Source organism: Lissotriton helveticus, chromosome 6, assembly GCF_964261635.1.
Source record: "Lissotriton helveticus chromosome 6, aLisHel1.1, whole genome shotgun sequence".
NCBI classification, from domain to species: Eukaryota; Metazoa; Chordata; class Amphibia; order Caudata; family Salamandridae; genus Lissotriton; species Lissotriton helveticus.
The window spans coordinates 905,062,577-905,082,733 of record NC_136067.1 but is presented as its reverse complement, the minus strand read 5'-3'; the positions used below and the strand labels follow the sequence as shown (position 1 = coordinate 905,082,733).

Genomic DNA, 20,157 nt, shown 5'->3' with positions numbered 1-20,157 from the left:
TCAATCTTGCTCGGGCAACAAGCACAATTTGGGGACTTACGAGCCGTGGAGCTCCAGTTAGATACCAGAGCACCAAGAGGTAGAGAACCAACTCTAAATTTAAAATAAAGGGCACGATCAAAGGGAAGGGTAATTAGATCCAAATAGGGTTCAAATACCACAATGTCTTTAACAAGTAAAAAGGCGGCAGTAGATTTACAATGGTTCGAGTTTGTAACGAGGTGCTCCGCGGCCCATTTCCAGAAAAGGGCCTTTACAACATCTTTCGGCGGGGCTGAACGCAATGACCAGTAGTCCCCCAAACCAATTTTCTCCATAAGGTTTTTGGTGTCCCTTAGCCATCTTATCTTTGCCCAGCCCCCCAGGCTCATTATTTCCCTCAGGCCGTCAGCGTAGGATTTTAGCTCTTCACCCCTCCAGATTCGAGTCCATAAAAGGAGAGGGCGAAGCAGAGCTTGATCCTTAATGCTTCTGCAGCCTGTGTCCAACAACACTGGTACAGATGGGGTGCTCAGGGGGATGGCAATGATTGATTTCAGAAGCTTACTCTCAGCTGTTACCAGAGTGTCCAATCGGGAGTGGCCCCACAATTCTGCCCCGTACAAGGCTGATGTCACTACCTTGGTCTTGTAAATTTCAATTACCGGGGTAAGCGATCTCCTCGGTGAGGCTCGGTACTCCCTCATAAGAGCTCCTCCTACTCTCTTATGGTTAAGGGCCATTTTGTCTATATGATTTGCCCAGGACATTCTATCCGTAATCCGAATTCCGAGATAATCGAATTCGGATACTTTCTCTAGGGCAACAGAGTTAAGCATAGGTGGGCGGCCCAGTTTCCACGGAGGGTTTAGGACTAGATATTTGGTTTTATCCACGTTTATTATTAGCCCTTTTGCAGCACAAAACTCCTGGAAGCGCGTTAGCAGTTTCTGGAGGCCTTGAGGAGTCTTCGAGATCAAAAGCGTGTCATCCGCAAAAAGCAGGGTGGGGATCCGGACTCCTCCGAGACAGGGGGCGTCTGCTGGTTCTTGTTGGAGATATTCCACCACCCCATTTACGTAAAGTGAAAATAGGATGGGCGCCAAGACGCAGCCCTGTCTTACTCCCCTAGACACCGGTATTTTTTCAGTGACCTCTCCGTTTATACCCCAACGAACCTGTGCATAGGTATTGGCATGGAGACTAATGAGGAGGGACAAGATGTAAGGGGGTAATCCCAATTTGTGAAGTACCCTCCATAGTTCCTCCCGGGGGACCAGGTCGAAGGCAGTCTTCAGGTCTATAAAGGCCAAATAAAGACTGCCCTTACCTAGATCCACCACCTTCCACCCCAAAAGTGCCAACCTAAACACCTGCTCTATTGTCCCCATTCCTGCCCGAAAGCCTGCCTGGAAATCTGATAGGATTTTATTCTCCTCCACCCAATGGAGGATCCTTCTGAGTATAGCTTTACCGGCTATCTTTTGGGTGGAGTCTATCAAACTTATTGGGCGGTAGTTCCCCGGGGTTTCCCTACACCCTTTTTTGTAAATTGGGACCACCACTGCCCCTTTCCAAGATTCTGGTACTGCTCCTCCCATCATGATGTCATTGAGGAGAGCAGCAATCACCCTTCCCCATTCTACTGGATATGCCCTCATTAGGTCCCCCGGGAGGCCATCTGGGCCCGCTGCCTTGCGGGGAGCTACCCACCCTATGACCCCCTCAATTTCTACTGGAGTGAAGAGATCATAGGCCTGAGGTTCAATTACTAGTGAGAGGTTCGCCCCCATATTCAGGTCCCCGTCTGGAGGGAGGTATAACGCCCCAAAATGGTTTACCCAGTTTTGGGGCGGGATATTGCAGGGTCTCATAGTTACAGCGGGTTTATTCCGGGAACCTATAAGATTCCAGAAAGCCCGTATGTCCCTACTTTTACTCGCTAAGAGCAGGTCTTCCCAAAACTTGTCTTCCCACTCCCTCCTAGCAGTTTTAAGGGCTTTATTATAGGCCTTCCTTGCGTCCTGTATCTCACTGGGGGATTTATACTTTACTGCCTCCACTAATTTTGTCTTATAAGCCCTACATGATTGGGTATACCATCCATCAGCGGGCTTTATAGATCTTTTATTGCCCGGCTTACTAGAGTATGGGGTAAACACATTAGTCAAGGCCTCTACCAGGGCGACAAACAGCCCACTCGCTCTACCCACACCTTCAGATGGGGACCCAAGGGTTGTCACTGCGAGGTTTAGGAGAGATGAAATTTCCCCTACCCTTGCCTCAGAGAGGACCAATTTCGCCCATTTTATTCTTCTCCCGCAAGGGGAGACTTCAGACTCATCGGGAGGAGCAGGTACCGGGGTAATATATCCCTTTTCTCTAGGTCGCCACCACTGGTCCATGTTTAGGGAAAGCGAGTTATGGTCGCTTTCAGTCGCAGGGACCACCAGCATGTCCCTTACATGGGGCCATAGGTGTACGTCTATTAACAAATAATCGATCCTCGAGGTGTGCCCAGGTCTATTATAAGTGTGGGCCCCCGCCCTGTCCGAATTTGTCCTCCCGTTCGCTGCCCGTAAGTTTAATTCGAGACACAGGGAATATAGCTGGAGCGCCACTTCTGACCACCTCCTGATCGGAGAAATTTCCAATACAGGAATCCCCATCCTAGCATCCTCCTCATCTTGGTCAAGGGCTACGTCCGAGCCCAAGGGCTCGAAAGTACAATTCATGTCTCCTGCAACCTATGTACGCATCTTGTGAGGGGTATTTTTTAGGATGGTCTCAAGAAGAGATATTACAGGAGACTTCCGTCCACCCTTGGTCCCACGAGCATAAACATTATAAATATTTAGGACCAGTCTCCCCCTTGGGTCTGTTAAGGTGATGTTTTGAATATCCGGGCAGCCTGTGGGAAACTCCTCTACTCTACAATCTAGAGAGGCGGCAACCCAGATAAGAAGGCCACCCAAGGGACGCCCTCTCCCTGATTCCGAGGTTTGAGCGGAAACAGAATGGGAAGAGAATCCCACCCTATGGACCGGGGCCAAACTCCATGTCTCTTGGAAAATACACACAGAGTGCTCATCAGCCCAAGCAGCAAAATCCGGTAGAGCCAACTTTCTTGCAATCCCTGCGACATTCCAGCTGAAAACCTTGAAAACTAGGTCCGTCACAGCTGGAATGTCTCTGGGTGCAAGAGTATTCCCGTCTATGGGCCTCGCCAAGGATATTTTAGGGGAGCAGGGGCTATGGATGCTAGCTTTAGTGGCTAGCGTCCCGCTAGTCGAGAGGATTTGGGTGGGCAATTCTCCTATTGGGTCCGCTCTACTCCCAAGTTCCAGTCAGTTCCAGCTTGGTGCTTGTCATCCCAAAAGTGCCTTTCTTTAGAGAAAGGACAAAATAGGAATTTCAGCATAAGAAGGCTCCTTTCCCTTAATCCATCCCTCTGCTAATAGAAGCAGTTACAATTTTGAAGGAACTAAGGACTAGCACAAGGAAGAAGGGGAGATCTTCCAATTCATATTCTTTACAACTACTTATAATTATAGGGAATGTAATGGACCAATGTAATAGTTGAATAAGAGATTTTTAATTTATTATTGGAATTTCTGAGGCATTCATAATGCTTTTCCCTTTACTTAACTCATGAATGAGAGATATGTTCACTCTCTTTTTTTCTCATACATGAAGGCCAGTTAAATGAAAAAGCTTCAACTTTAATTGATTATCTTAAATGGCTTTTTTTATTTGTACACCCTTTAATAAAATACTTGAAATTAACAGAAAAGGAACAAGGCAGGGCAGCAGAAAGTAGAGATTCTGAATGGAAATATGCTATATATAGAGGGTTACATATGTTTTATAGAGTTAATAATATTAGAGATGTCAACCAATAATACAAAAGAATTAGTTCCATGTGCTACCATCAGATTCATGTTATGTTTGTAATTATGACACTAGATAGGTCTTGTTCCTGGTCATTCATATGCAATAATATTGGTATCAGGTCATCAATTCACTGCAGACATTAACTGCACAAAATAGAATTACAATTTTACCTACGCTTCAGAAACGTACCTTGATCGGGTCCCATCGTCCAAAAATACTTGGATGCTTATAGGAAAGACGTAGCATTTTATTTGCAAGTTCTAAGCTTATTGGGTAACATTTCTCAAAAAGACTTTCACGGTTTTCCACCAGATGCTTCAGTTTCTCATACAAAAGGTACTGTACAATGTGTGCTTTCCTTGCACCATCAATGGTTATTAATGGTATCTTTAACCTCCGAAGTTCCTCCTGAAAGCAAAAGCACATTTTGTAATACAATATAGAAACAAATTCAGCAGTAACCTGTGACTAATGTTTAATAATCTTTCAAGTAAGAGGTCGCTGCTGGACAGCATCTGCTGGTTAGCTTTTGGTATGGCTAGAGTGGCATTCATGTTTCTAAGGATGATTACTTCCCAAAAGCTACACATGTGCCCTATCAGTTATGGTATGATTCTCTTTGCTTTCTGGGATCTTTGGGAGCATGGAAAGCCTAGTTCAAACAAGATAATCTCTTTTTTTTTATTATCTTTGTGATAATTTGGGGTTCTTGAGCTGGTACAGTAATGCAGTTCATTGAACATCTGCTACTGTGAGCTTCCGGAAACCTGCTGTACACAAGTTTAAGTCTTGGCTTGCACCACTCCGAATGTTCTCTTTCTGAAATCATTTGCATGAGTACTGTTGATATGCGATGGCATCAATAACCCTGTTATGTCTACTGACTTTAAACAGCAAGCAGCTTTAACATGTATTTTAAAAATGCTTGTTCCTGATTGTCTAAATTAGGTATCTTTCTTATGTTTTATGACTTTACATGTTTCTAAGGCCTATGGAATTCAAATTTTTTCAGCATTTCGGAAGACTACTCAAACTCTTGACAAGGCACAGTGTCAAAATCTATCAGGGAAACTGACTAATAACATATATACAACACACACTACTCTGACAGGATTTCAAAATGACCTCTTCCACCGTGACAGATGGTAGGCCACCAACTGGGGTCAAAATCAGGCCCTTAATTTTGATTTTTCACAACCTAATAACATATAAGTGACTGGTTCTTAGTTGGAATGTTGGAAGAATTAGGGACAAGATTCATTATCAGTAATGGCTTAATTTTGCTACCCAGTGTGACATACTTATGCGGCAGGAACCCTGGGCTCAGGAGCCAGTTGTTTAGGATGGTTTTGAAAGCTATACCATGGCAGCGATTCCTTCTCCTGGCAATAGAGTACATGGCAGCCTAGTCACTCTGGTCGGCATCTCAAAGCAGCTGAAGGTTGTACCTATCCCCCTCAGGCATACAGGGATACAGATTTTTATGGGTGGTTTCTTACAGTGAGTCTCACTTCTGTCTGGTACATTTTTATAATTCAGTTAGGGATCTTGGGTGTCAGATTGAGGACCTATTTCAAGTGATATCAATCCTTGGGGCTAGATTGCTTGCATATTTTAAGGCTTTTAATATTATGTTGGGCAGGGATTTCAACACTAAGCTGGGTACTATTCAAATTGATAGTAACCTATTTTGGGTTGAAGACTCTCTTATTTGTACATCTACCCTTGAGGGGGCGTAAGTTATTTGAAGCACTTGGGCATGCAGGCCCATGTAATGTGATGACTATGGGGGCTTGCTCACCTGACGAACTACCTTTATTCGTATGATGGAGTAAAGGGTCCATTAATGACTATGTGTTTATACCTAGGACACTTGTGATTTCTGTGAGCTCAGGGGATGTGCATGAAACTTGTAATAATCATAACTCCATAGAAATAAGGGTAGCAGCAATAACCAGCACCAGCCTGGATTCTGCACCAGGCCCGATTGGCCTAAGTGTTGAGGAGAAGGGGTTAAAGGTGCAGTGGGATAATCTTCCAATTTCTTCTCTGTCTGAGAACTTAGGGGCCCATTAGGATGGCGGGCGGATTGCCCCCGCCAGGCTGGCGGTAGCCACCGCCGGCCTGGCGGGGGCAATCCGCCCGCCATCCTCACCTAAATGACCCCCCGCCATATTAGTATGGCGGGGGGACCGCAGCGGACGGAAATACCGTCCGCCGCTTTTCCGGGGCGGAAAAGGTCTAATATGGTGGCGGTATGTAATAGACACCACCAGCCATATTAGCATGGGCTTCTTTAGATGCCTTTCCGTGGCGGCATAGGCATGCGATCTTCACTTTGGGGGCCCCCTGCGGGCTCCCAGAGTGAAGGAGAGGTGGGGGGTCCACACTGGGGGGTACCTGTGGTACCCCCCTGCATTTGCATAAACAAAGCGGCAGGCACCGTACGGTGCCTGCCGCTTTGTTTATGCAAATGCATATGTGCATTTTTAGCATTGTGGCGGGCGGTGCTGAGAGCATCGCCCGCCACAATGCTAAAAATGCAGGATGCGCCCGCCACAGTGGCGGGCGCATCGTAATACCCCCCACGGGACCCCTGCCCTTATGGCGGGCGGTCCCAATTACCGATAGGATGGCAATCCGCCCGCCATCCTCACCTAAATGACCCCCCCGCCATATTAGTATGGCGGGGAGACCGCGGCGGACGGAAATACCGTCCGCTTCTTTTCCAGGGCGGAAAAGGTCTAATATGGTGGCGGTGTCTAATAGACACCACCAGCCATATTAGCATGGGCTTCTTTAGATGCCTTTCCGTGGCGGCATAGGCATGCGATCTTCACTTTGGGGGCCCCCTGCGGGCCCCCAGAGTGAAGGAGAGGTGGGGGGTTCACACTGGGGGGTACCTGTGGTACCCCCCTGCATTTGCATAAACAAAGCGGCAGGCACCGTACGGTGCCTGCCGCTTTGTTTATGCAAATGCATACGTGAATTTTTAGCATTGTGGCGGGCGGTGCTTAGAGCACCGCCCGCCACAATGCTAAAAATGCAGGATGCGCCCGCCACAGTGGCGGGCGCATCATAATACCACCCACGGGACCCCCGCCCTTATGGCGGGCGGTCCCAATTACCGATAGGATGGGGGGCGGACTAAGTCCGCCCTCCATCCTAATGACCCCCATAGTTAGAACAAACTTAGATCTTATCATGGAGCTTTAATTAGCTTTTGATTTATCTGCTATAGAGGCCCAGGATGCCCAATTGAATAGTTCTATCAATGGCATAACAAGGGAAATGTCTGGTCCAGCCCAGCTGTACAATTTGGCTGGTTTGATAAAGCCAGTAGGTTGGCCAAAAAGCAACTTCGGAAGGCCCTTAATAATAAGCTTTACAATCAGCATTATATTACAGAGGCGAGGATGGCCTATAAATTAGCTGATCCTAAAGAGGCTTCTTGAGAGCAGTTGATGTCTACTTGTGACTCCAAGGACTCAAAGGGTTTTAGGCTATTGTCAAAGGGAGACAGCCCACTGTGGCTGCTCCCCGTGACATAGGCACCACTATTAGACCAGAGCACTGGGTGTCCCTCTTCAAAAGGGTTTACATTCTTGATATGGATGTCCCTCCGGCTTTGGATGTCGAAAGTCACTTGTACCCATTGGAGATTGTGTGTGGCTTTGAGGAGGAATATGTAGCGATGCTGGCCAGTCCATCCAATAAAGCACCTGGTCTGGACAGGATACTATAAGGCTGAGGCCCACATTTGGGCAGCTCATCCTAACAAACCCACTTGAAGCTGCTGTCCAGATGGGACTCCAAAACACACAAGATGATGAACGGAATGTTGCACAATGGCAAAACATTCACCCCCAGTCACAGATCTGGGTTTAATCCATCGTTATTTTGCTCACCAAGCTACCCCAGTTCAGACATGGCCATATGCAAATCAGTCTTGACCCTGTGCCTCATGGGAACAGTCCAGCCCGAACTGCCAAGCCATGTCTTCCTTGGACCGGAATCAAGCATCCTAGGACCGGTTTCTGGCTATCAGCCGTCTTCAGCCAGGATAGCTTGACTCCAGTGGCTTAGTGAGCACGGGACCCACGTCTGGGCATACCCTTTCCACATAGGGTGAACAGCAAAACACACAAGATGATGGACGGAATGTTGCACAATGACAAAACATTCAACCCAGTCACAGATCTGGGTTTAATCCATCGTTATTTTGCTCACCAAGCCACCCCAGTTCAGACATGACCATATGCAAATCAGTCTTGACCCTGTGCCTCATGGGAACAGTGCAGCCCGAACCGCCAAGCCATGTCTTCCTTGGACCGGAATCAAGCATCCTAGGACCGGTTCTGGCTATCAGCCGTCTTCAGCCAGGATAGCTTGACTCCAGTGCCTTAGTGAGCACGGGACCCACGTCTGGGCATACCCTTCCCAAATAGGGTGAACAGCAAAACACAAAAGATGATGGACGGAATGTTGCACAATGGCAAAACATTACCCCAGTCACAGATCTGGGTTTAATCCATCGTTATTTTGCTCACCAAGCCACCCCAGTTCAGACATGGCCATATGCAAATCAGTCTTGACCCTGTGCCTCATGGGAACAGTCCAGCCGAACTGCCAAGCCATCTCTTCCTTGGACCGAATCAAGCATCCTAGGCCCGGTTTCTGGCTATCAGCCGTCTTCAGCTCAGATAGCTTCACTCTATTGGCTTAGTGAGCACGGGATCCACGTCTGGGCATACCCTTCCCACATAGGGTGAACAGCAAAACACACAAGATGATGGACGGAATGTTGCCCAGTTAGAGCTGGACTGTTCCCATGAGGCACAGGGTCAAGGCTGGTTTGCATATGGCCATGTCTGAACTGGGGTGGTGTGGAGTGCAAAAAAACGATGGATTTAGGCCCAGATCTCTGTAGTGGGGTGAATGTATGACATTGTTCTGCATTCTGTCCATCAACTGTTGTTTTGCATTTGTCACCCCGAGTGGGATGGGTATGCTCAGACGTGAGTCCCATGCTCTCCACACCACTGGAGTCAAGCTATCCTGGCTGAAGACGGCTGATAGCCAGAAACCGGTCCTAGGATGCTTGATTCCGGTCCAGGAAAGTCATGGCTTGGCAGTTCGGGCTGGACTGTTCCCATGAGGCACAGGGTCAAGGCTGATTTGCATATGCCATGTCTGAACTGGGGTGGTGTGGAGTGCAAAAAAACGATGGATTTAGGCCCAGATCTCTGTACTGGGGTGAATGTATGACATTGTTCTGCATTCTGTCCATCAACTGTTGATTTGCATTTGTCACCCCGAGTGGGATGGGTATGCTCAGACGTGAGTCCCATGCTCTCCACACCACTGGAGTCAAGCTATCCTGGCTGATGACGGCTGATAGCCAGAAACCGGTCCTAGGATGCTTGATTCCGGTCCAGGAAAGACATGGCTTGGCAGTTCGGGCTGGACTGTTACCATGAGGCACAGGGTCAAGGCTGATATGCATATGGCCATGTCTGAACTGGGGTGGTGTGGAGTGCAAAAAAACGATGGATTTAGGCCCAGATCTCTGTACTTAGGTGAATGTATGACATTGTTCTGCATTCTGTCCAACAACTGTTGTTTTGCATTTGTCCAGATGGGACTCCCCCGTCATCAAAATCTGGAATAATAGTACCAGTTTTCCAAAAAGGGGACAGAGTCTATCACACATGCTAAATACCTATTGCCTTATTAAACTCAGTAGTGTAGGTGGTGGGCAGCATTATTTTACACTGTGTGGAAGATTGGGCCCAAGCAAACAACAAACTCTGCCGAGTTCGGTATGGGTTTCGGGATTAGGGCTTAGTGTTTAGGGCACTGCCTGAACTTAAACCTGCTGATTGGAAAATGTGTGGTAGCAAAGCAAGGGTCCATTTGCCTTGCATTTATGGACCTGAGCAGTGCCTTTGACTGGGTTAATAGGTCAAAGCTATGGAACAACTTGGTGGCATTAGGGTTATCTATTTCACTGGTCAATTTTTTTAGGGCTTTACAAATGGATGTGAATGCCTCAGTGAGATATGGCATGGGTCAGACAGGGCTGTGTGTTGGTGCCTATTCTTTTTTTATTCTATATTAATGGTTTGAACACCCATTTGGCCACACACTGTACAGATTTGCCCAAGGTAAAGATAGTTTTCGTGTACGATGCTGTGTTGTTGGCCTGAACGGCTAATGATCTTAAAATACGTGTCGATCTTTTTGTCAGATATAGATGAGTTGGAGTTGGATGTGAACAGCAGCAAAACACACGCTACAGCATGTTGAAGGAAATCTTCCAAAACAAGACCATTTTCCATAAAGGAGAAGAGGGTTTTTAGGGTACCTGCGTATCATTATCTGGGGGTTACATTCGATCAACAAAATAATTGGCTTAAATGCATATTTAATTACTTATCTCGCCTTTCTCAAGGTAGTAGCACTCTTTTTAGATTTTCAGCATCAATTGGTAATAAACCCATCCTACCCTTATTCCAGAAAAGGTCATTCAGCAAGAAGAGAATTGCTTTTGCAGGAAACTGTTGGGCCTGGACCCCAACAGTTCTTTGTTATTCGTTTATGAAGTGCAGGGCCTTAATTACGAGGAGAACTGTGTGAAATTGTCCCTAGTGTTATTGTGGATCTCACTGTGGTGTGGTGGGCACACAGGGTTCATAGACTGCACCTTCTTAATAAGGGGGATAGGAGATTAGTAAGGGAATGATTTTTGAAGCAGCTAAAGGGAGATAGGGAATCTAAGGTGCTTATGAAACCAACTGCTAGATCTATTTTCCTTTTGTAAATTGTTGCAGGCCCTGAGACCTATCTTTTTATTGTTAGGCAACCTTGGGAAAGAGCTCTACTAACGAAATTTCATCCGGACTTATTTGTTTTCCCCAATGCCAGTTGATTCTAAAACAATCCACGTATACACTTGTGACAGTTGCTTATTTCAGACTCTGGAACATTTGGTATTATTCTGTAAATTTTATGAGTTCTAGCATCATTAGAATTTAATATAAAATTTTAAAATCCAGGTGCTTCGGTCAGTTTCGATCAGCTTTTTTACACCTGCAGTTATCACCTATCATGCTGTAATGATGCCTGTTCCTTCCTTTTTGAACGATGCACTACACTAGAACAAAATTAGGAATTAGTAAAACTTTTACTGTTAAGTCTGTCTGATGTACTTTTAGGAGCAGCACTCTTGAATATTTTAGAGTTTTTTACAATGTAGGCTTGTTGAATCACTGACAGAATATCGACCTACAGAAAAATGGACTCTGGAATATCGAAGGCAAGAATATCGACATCCTATCTACAACATGGTAAGTAGAAAAATATCGAGAAAAAAAATATCGATGTTAAAAATATCGTAATTAAAAATATTGGAGTTTTTTGTAATAAAAAAAGTGTAAAATAAAGTAAATAATACTTATAAACCAAATAAACATAATTAAAAAATATTTAATAATGTTTAAAATTAATAAATAATACATATACAATAATATAACATTAATTAAACATATACATAAAATATATAATATATACTTAATAATACGTTTTAATAATTATTTTAATAACTCATAAACAAATATAAGTTACAAATACATCTAAACATAAAACAATAACAAATAAAAAGTAAATAATCATATTTATTACATAAAAAAATTAAATATACTTTCAATATTTTAAAAATTATTATTATACTACATTATCAAAAATAATAATACAAATATTAAATAGCTAAATAAATAAAAGTACTATTCAAAGCACCAATAAAATAACAGTAATGATAACATTGAGTGCTACAGTAGGGAAAGTGTTGGACAGCGTAGGGGTAAAAATTACTATTCCAACTCCAGATGGGGCAACAGTAGAGAAAGTGTAGGATAGGGTAGGGGTAAAAATTACTATTCCAACTCCAGAGAGTGCAACAGTAAGGAAGGCGTTGGATAGCGTAGGGGTAAAAATTACTATTCCAACTCCAAAGGGTGCTACAGTAAGGAAAGCGTTGGATAGCGGAGAGGTAAAAATTACTATTCTAACTCCAGAAGGGGCAACAGTAGGGAAAACATTGGATAGGGTAGCGGTAAAAATTACTATTCCAACTCCAGAGGGTGCTACAGTAGGGAAAGCGTTGGATAACTTACGGGTAAAAATTACTATTCTAACTCCAAAGAGTACTACAGTACGGAAAGCGTTGGATAGCGTACGGGTAAAAATTACTATTCCAACTCCAGGGAGTGAAACAGTAAGGAAAACGTTGGATAGCATAGAATTTAAATCTAACATACTTATAAATATTTTTTGTATTTAAAATAATGAATAATTAAATTTTTAAATAAATCTACATCATTTACATAAAATGTATAATTATTAAAAACAATCACAATTGAAAAATTAATTAACAATAAATACCAATAAATATTAATTAATACATATTAGTCACCAATTAATAAATGTTAAACAGTAAAATATTTTTCATTACAAAAAAATAATTATTTAAAATGAATTCACAATTAAAAATTATTAAACAATAAAATTATTTTTCATACCAAATAATACTTTTTATGAAACATTGATTACCAATTAATTAAAAATATTTCCCAACTAATAAAAATGAATTACCAATTAAAATATGAATTGCCATTTAACAAAATTATTTGGCAATTAAAAAATTAATTACCAATTAAAAAATTAAGTAACAATTAAAAACATTATTTACCAATTAAAACAATTAAAATAACAAATTGCCAATTAATAATTAATTGTAAATAAAATATTTATCCATACAAATAAATAAATATCAATCATTAATTAATTACAATTAAATTACTTCCCACCCAATTCCTCTATAAACCCACAACCCGCTACAGAAATAAAAACAAAAATTAATGAAAATTAATTTATAATTCCTAAAAATGTATAATTAATTTATACTATTTTAATGACTTCCCACCCTATTCCCCCATAAACCCACAACCCGCTCCGGTACTAAAACATAAAATGTATACTTAAAAATAACATTATTAATATATAAAAATAGTACACATATAATTAGAACATATTAAAACACTTAACAAAAACATATTACACATACATAATAAAATACATAACAATAACACAAATATCAATATTACTAACTTCGATATTACTTACATCGACATAAAAAAAATCGATATTACTTACCTTAGGGTCGATATTCTGTCCAACGATATTCTTGACATCGATATTCTATACGTTCGATATTTCCAACTCGATATTTTTGTAGGTCGATATATAAAAGTCGATATTTAGACTGTGCACCAGGTTTGTTATAATGATGTCTTCTGTATTTTAAACTTATGTAAGTGGTTTTATATGTATTTAACCTTTATGATTATGTTGCAAAATCGAATAAAGATTTATTCACTCATTCAAGTGACTAACCATCTAGAAATAGACTGCTATGCCAGTCCATAGGAGGCCATAATGAAACAAACGTTTGGCTATTCTCACATTAATTTGATGTTCTCGAATGACATCTACTGTATGTAGAGATTTATCAGCTAAAAAGGCCGAATTCTGAAAAAAATCGGGAAAATGGAGTGCTTAGAATAGAAATCTGAGATTACTTTAGGAAGAACCTTTGGCCGTATCTGAGTGACCACTTTGTTCCTATGGAACACACCATTTGATTCATGGAAAAATAACGCTTACATTTTGATAATCCTGCGCTCATAGTTGAATGTGACTTTCCATGATAGATGTTATAGAAAAACTTTGTGAATAGGTACCAACAGAGAATCCATGAGCCTTCACAGGTCTGCATTCATTGTTTAAGGATAAGAAAGTGTCATGATAGGAAGTAAAGAACAAGTTACTTACCTTCGGTAACGCTTTTTCTGGTAGATACAATATCTGCCTGTGGATTCCTCACCTTGTGAATATCCCCCTTGCGTCAGCAACGTTCGGAATTTTTCTTCGTAGCACGCCGGCGTGGACGACATCACAGGAGCACGGCATCGCGCGCGACTCCGACTGACGTCACCGACTCCTTATTAGACCCACGTCGGCGTGATGACGTCAGTTCCGCCCTTTTTTCCGTGCCTTCGAGGCACCCGGACGGACCAACGACAGCAAATATGCATATATACAATGTACACAGTACATACAAATCAAAATCGCACACAAAGTGCGCAGCAATATTAGCAAAATAGCAGAAAAAATACACACATAAAAACCAGGTATAGCAGAGTGGACAACGGGGAGGAGGGTGGGCATGTGAGGAATCCACAGGCAGATATTGTATCTACCAGAAAAAGCGTTACCGAAGGTAAGTAACTTGTTCTTCTGATAGATACATCTGCCGTGTGGATTCCTCACTTTGTGAATAGAGTCCCACAGCAGTCCCCACTCCCGGAGGAGGGTGTCCACTCTGCTATACCAGGAAATCTTGGAGAACAGAGCGCGCGAAGTGGCCATCCCTCCTCACCTCGGTATCCAAGCAGTAGTGCTTTGCGAAAGTGTGGAAGGAAGCCCAAGTCGCGGCTCTGCAAATGTCCTCAACAGGTACACCTCTAGACAAAGCAGATGTTGCAGACTTTGCTCTAGTTGAATGTGCTCGAATACCCTCAGGAGGGTCCTTACCCGCCGAGGAGTAGCAAATCTTGATGCACAGGATTATCCACCCGGAAAGTGTGTGCTTGTGCACCGCTCTGCCCTTCTTACAGCCAGCAAAACCAACAAACAGCTGGTCGTCCATCCGGAAGTCTTTAGTTCTGTCCAGATAAAAAGACACCGCCCTCTTAGGGTCCAGACGGTGCAGTCTCTCTTCCTCCTTAGACGGGTGAGGGGGAGGATAGAAGGTAGGAAGGGGAATGGACTGTCCTAGATGGAAGGGAGTTACCACCTTAGGCAGAAAAGCAGCCCTGGTCCTAAGAACCAGTCTTTCAGCATGAATGGTCAGGAATGGGGGCTTAGAACTAAGAGCCTGAAGCTCACTCACCCTCCTTGCCGAGGTGATTGCAACCGAGAAGACTGTTTTAAAAGAAAGAAGTCTCATGGGACACTTGTGCAAGGGTTCGAAGGGAGAACCCATCAAAAAGGTCAGCACAAGATTCAAATCCCAATGAGGAACAACAAAAGGAGTAGGAGGGAATCTATTAGTGAGTCCCTTCAAAAATCTCAAAACCACAGGAGACTTAAAAAGAGAAGGCTGATCCGGCAAACAGAGAAATGCAGACAAAGCCGAAAGATACCCCTTAACCGTGGCAACAGCAAATCCTTGCTACGCCAGAGAAAGAGCAAACTGCAAAATGTCAGACAAATGAGCCTTCAAAGGGTCAACATCCCTCTCCCTACACCAAGAGACAAATTTAGACCACCTATACGAATAAATGGACTTAGTGGAGTCACGCCTGGCAGAAAGAATGACATCCACCACATCGTGAGGGAGAGAAAAAGAATTCAAGTTGCCCCGTTCAATCTCCAAGCATGAAGGTGTAATGTCTGGAGGTGGGGGTGTAGAACCTGCCCCTCCATCTGAGAGAGGAGGTCTGCCCTGTGAGGGAGACGGAGCGGTGGGTGAGAGGAGAGGTGGAGAAGGTCTGTGTACCACACCCTTCTTGGCCAATCCGGGGCGACCAATATGACCTGGGCCCGGTCCTGGCGAATCTTCCTCAGAACCCGAGGAATCAAGGGTATGGGAGGAAACGCGTAAAGGAGTTGATTTTCCCAACTCAACTGAAACGCGTCCCCCAAAGCTCCTTGCATCGGAAACTGGAGACTGCAGAATGACGGGCAGTGAGCATTCTCGCGAGTGGCGAACAGGTCCATCCGAGGAGTCCCCCACATCTGAAAGATGTCGTGAACCACCTCCGGGTGAAGCCTCCACTCGTGGTCGGCAGAGAACTGCCGACTGAGACTGTCTGCACGAACGTTCAGAACTCCGGCCAGATGATTTGCCATCAGACAAATCTGGTGATCCTGAACCCAGGACCAGAGACGCAGAGCCTCTCTGCAGAGACACTGCGACCCCACTCCTCCCTGTTTGTTGATGTAGCACATCGTGGTCGTGTTGTCCGTCAGGACCTGGACCGAACGACCGCAAAGGGAAGGGAGGAAGGCCTTGAGCGCCAGACGTATCACCCGCAATTCCAAAAGGTTGATCTGAAGCAACCTTTCCTCTGGAGACCAAAGCCCTTTGACCTCCAGGTCCCCCAGATGAGCACCCCACCCGAGAGTGGATGCATCCGTTATCACTGTGGCCACTGATGGAGGAAGTTGAAAAGGCTTTCCAAGCGACAGATTGCCTTCCACACTGCACCAAGACAGATCCGCTGCAGTTTCTCTGGAGATCCTCACTGACTCCCTGCGATCTCTGTTGTGCTGATACCACTGCCTGCGGAGGCACCACTGGAGTGCCCTCATGTGCCAGCGTGCATGATTGACCAACAGAATGCAAGAAGCCATCAGACCGAGCAGACGAAGGACCTTCAGGACTGGAACAACCGTTCCATTGTAGAATAAAGGAATCATTTCCTGTATGTCGTGAATCCTTTGAGGTGGAGGGAATGCACGACATACAGTAGTGTCCAGTACCGCACCTATGAACAGGTTGCGCTGGGAGGGCACCAGGTGAGACTTGGGTACATTTATCGAAAAACCCAACCTGTGCAACAACTGAGTTGTCTCTTGCAGATGATGAAGCACATTCTCCGTCGACTCCGCTTTGATCAGCTAGTCGTCTAGATAGGGGAACACAGGAATCCCCGATCTTCTGAGATGCGCAGCCACCACTGCCATCACCTTGGTGAAAACTCGAGGTGCAGTAGTAAGCCCAAAAGGAAGGACCGCAAACTGGTAGTGTTGCGATCCCACCGTAAAACAGGGATACTTTCTGTGCGACTTCAGAATGGGGATGTGAAAATACGCATCCTGCAAGTCGATCGACACCATCCAGTCTTCTTCCATCAGCGCTTGAAGAACCTGTGCAAGTGTGAGCATTTTGAACTTCTTCTGTTTGAGATAGAGGTTCAAAATCCTGAGGTCCAGGATTGGCCGAAGCCTGCCATCCTTCTTGGGTATCAGGTAATACCGGGAGTAGCACCACTGACCCCTTTCCTGCTCTGGAACCACCTCTATCGCACCTTTTCGGAACAGTGCCAGGACTTCTTCCTGCAGGAGAAGAAGGTGGTCCTCCGAACAATAACCTTGGCAAGGAGGGTAATTGGAAGGGAACTCCTGAAAAGGAAGTTCATACCCATTCTCTACGAGATTGAGAACCCAAAGATCTGATGTAACCGATTCCCAATCCCGTAGAAAATAAGTAAGCCGACCCCCTACCGGACCCACATGATCCAGAATGGTGGATCTAGGGCTGCTTTGCTGATGTAGGTGGGGGTTGGGTATTATTGGAGGAAGTAGAGGAAGAGGAGACTTGACGTCCACGTCCACGACCCTTCTGTCTACCTCTATAAGATTTGTACAGAGGGTTTTGTTGCTGCTGCTGTTGTTGCTGGCCTTGTCTGAAGGGACGAAAGGAGGATCTACCAAACCCTCTAAACTTCTTAGTGGTAGAACCTCTTGCCTGGAGACCCAAAGATCTTGCAGTAGCCCGGCTATCTTTGAATCTTTCCAAAGCCACATCCGCCTTCTTCCCAAAGAGGCCTGTCCCATCAAAAGGCAAGTCCATCAAAGTGGATTGAACGTCTGCTGAAAAATCAGAAGATTTTAACCACGCAGCTCTTCTGGTGGCAACAGTAGAACCCATAATTCTGGCAACAGAGTCCGCCGTATCCTTGCCACACTGAATGACTAAGCGGGCAGCAGCTTGAGTGTCAGAGACTACCTCATTAAAGTTTTTTCTATCATCCTCAGGAAGCTTTGATGACAGTTGCTTCACAGAGTCCATCAAAGCATGTACATACCTCCCTAGCAGACAAGTAGCATTAGTAGATTTCAAAGCCATGCTACTTGATGAGAAAATCTTTTTAGCAGATTGGTCTAATTTCTTTGAGTCTTTGTCTGCTGGTACTTGAGGAAATGAACCTGCTGACCTGTTGGAACAAGCGGCCTGTACTACTAAGCTCTCAGGAGAAGGATGTGAAGAGAGGAACTCGGGGTCACCAGGGGCCACTCTGTAACGTCTCGCTACAGATCTGGAAACCGCAGGAGCAGTTAAAGGTCTTTTCCAAACCTCCATTATCGGCTCAGTCAAAGCCTCAGTAAATGGAAGTGTAGGTTCAATAATGGATGAGGGTGAATGCAAAACCTCTGTAAGAATATTAGGTTTGTATTCAACAGTAGGTAAGGTTAGATTAAGTAGATCTGCAGCTTTTCTAATTACAATGTGGTAAGGTACCACGTCCTTTGATGGAGCATCAGAAACTGAAGGCAAACTCCACTCAGGAGAAAGTTCTAGACCACTGGCACTATGAAGGTCGTCAAAACAGTCCCCCTGATCCAGAAGTTCACCTTCCTCTACTTCAGGATCATCGTACTCCTTCTCTTCCAAAAGACGCTGAGCTGTGCGCCTCGACCATTCCATACGAATCAAAGTCGATGGATCCGGTAACGACTCCGATGGAGCCGAATCCCACGTCGAGCGAGGAGCTGGAGCAGCAGGAGGATGAGACTCACGAATCGGCGTGGTTCTTCGATTGGATTCACAAGGTCGATCCGGAGCCGGCGAAGCCGTATGCGGAGTCGATGACCTCGGCGGAGCCGTACCGAGCCAAGGTGTATAAGGCGTCGGCATAAACGGCATAAAGGGAGACGGGCGTAAGATTGAGGAATGCCCAAGTTGAAAGACAATGGACCCACGGGACCAACTGGTGCGCCGGTGGGATACATAGCTCTAGAATAGATCCCAAACATCACATTGAGAAAATGCGATGGGTCTTGTCCCGGACCAGGAAAGGGAGGATACGAACCAACCGGTTGTTCTGGAGGAGGTCGTTCCGGCATCGGCTCATCCTGGCCTTCGAGATTTACAGGGACCTCCACCGGAGTCTGAGCTCGAGGAACTTCTTTTTCAACCTCATGATCCGAAGAGTGGTGTGATTCCGGATCAGGTTCTTGTTCCGGAGTCGGGGAACCGTGAAGAGATTGTAAAGGAGAAGGAGAAACGAAGTCCTTATGATGTCTTCTGGACTTTTTCTTTGAATCCGAAGAGTCTTTACCAGAATGATGTCTCGAGCTATGTTTCCTCCTCTTGTGCTTCTTCCTCGAGGAACCCGAAGCATGACCGGAAGCCGACTTGGATCCGGACCTCGATCTTTCTCTAGACCTCGATCTTGCTCTGGATCTCGACCTCGAAGTCGACTTCGATCGTGACTTCTGTCTCGACTTCGAGCGTCTCGACGTCGACCTCGATGATCTATCAGCTTCTCTTCCTTTCACTTTCGCTAGAAGAAGTTTAGCTTCACGTTCCCGCAAAGCTTTAGGATTCATTTTGAAGCATGACCTACAGTTTTTAACGTCATGGTCTGATCCAAGACACCATAAACAATCACCATGTGGATCGGTGATCGACATCATGCGAGCGCATGATCCACACTGTTTGAATCCTGTCTTCCTCGACGACATACTCGACGAAGAAGGAACAATCAAAGATGAAATAGTAACACTAAAACAGTAGAAGATACTAAGTATCGCAGAAGATCCCAGAAACCGTTAGCGTCGACGACGCGGAAAAAAGGGAACTGACGTCATCACGCCGATGACGCAAGGGGGATATTCACAAGGTGAGGAATCCATATGGCAGATGTATCTATCAGAAATGTATTTATTTCCCTTCAATAAATCCTTAATGACGGAGATTCTGGGAAAAAAGTAGTTTGTGAAGGACATTTTCTATAAGCAGCAATAACTGTGAGATGTAGATTTACACAGAGAATTGCAGCCCCAACATAACTAAATTAGAAAGATAAGCGAGTATCACTTCTTCTTAACATGTATTTGGATTTAAACCCTTTAGTGCACACCGAAAATCTCTTGCATTTAAGGGCATAAGCTCTTGCAGGACATTCAGCTTCTTTCAGAATTTCCAGACACACTTGAGGAAGGGTCAACTGCCTATTTTGAATGAGTTCAGGAATCAGGCTGCTAGATTCAATAATAGAACAATGGAATGAAAACTTTGGCACCTGAACTTGTGGTGATCCAGTCTCCATGGCAACGTCCTGTGTGGACATTTCACAAGAACTCTGATGAACCACCACTGCTAGTGCAACTCTGGTGCAACTACGACCATCATGCCCCTTGAGTATGACTGTT

The 20,157-nt window shown here is 44.7% G+C and overlaps 1 protein-coding gene across 5 annotated transcripts in view; it reads right to left on the bottom strand.

The window, feature by feature from the left end:
• Positions 1 to 20,157, bottom strand: part of AK9 (adenylate kinase 9) — a 1,611,121-nt gene that overhangs the window by 463,470 nt on the left and 1,127,494 nt on the right. For all 5 annotated transcript variants that reach the window (XM_078648533.1, XM_078648534.1, XM_078648537.1 and 2 more), the window contains one exon: positions 4,063 to 4,281. In XM_078648533.1, the coding sequence (XP_078504659.1) occupies positions 4,063 to 4,281 (219 nt within the window). The remainder of the gene's footprint in view (positions 1 to 4,062; positions 4,282 to 20,157) is intronic.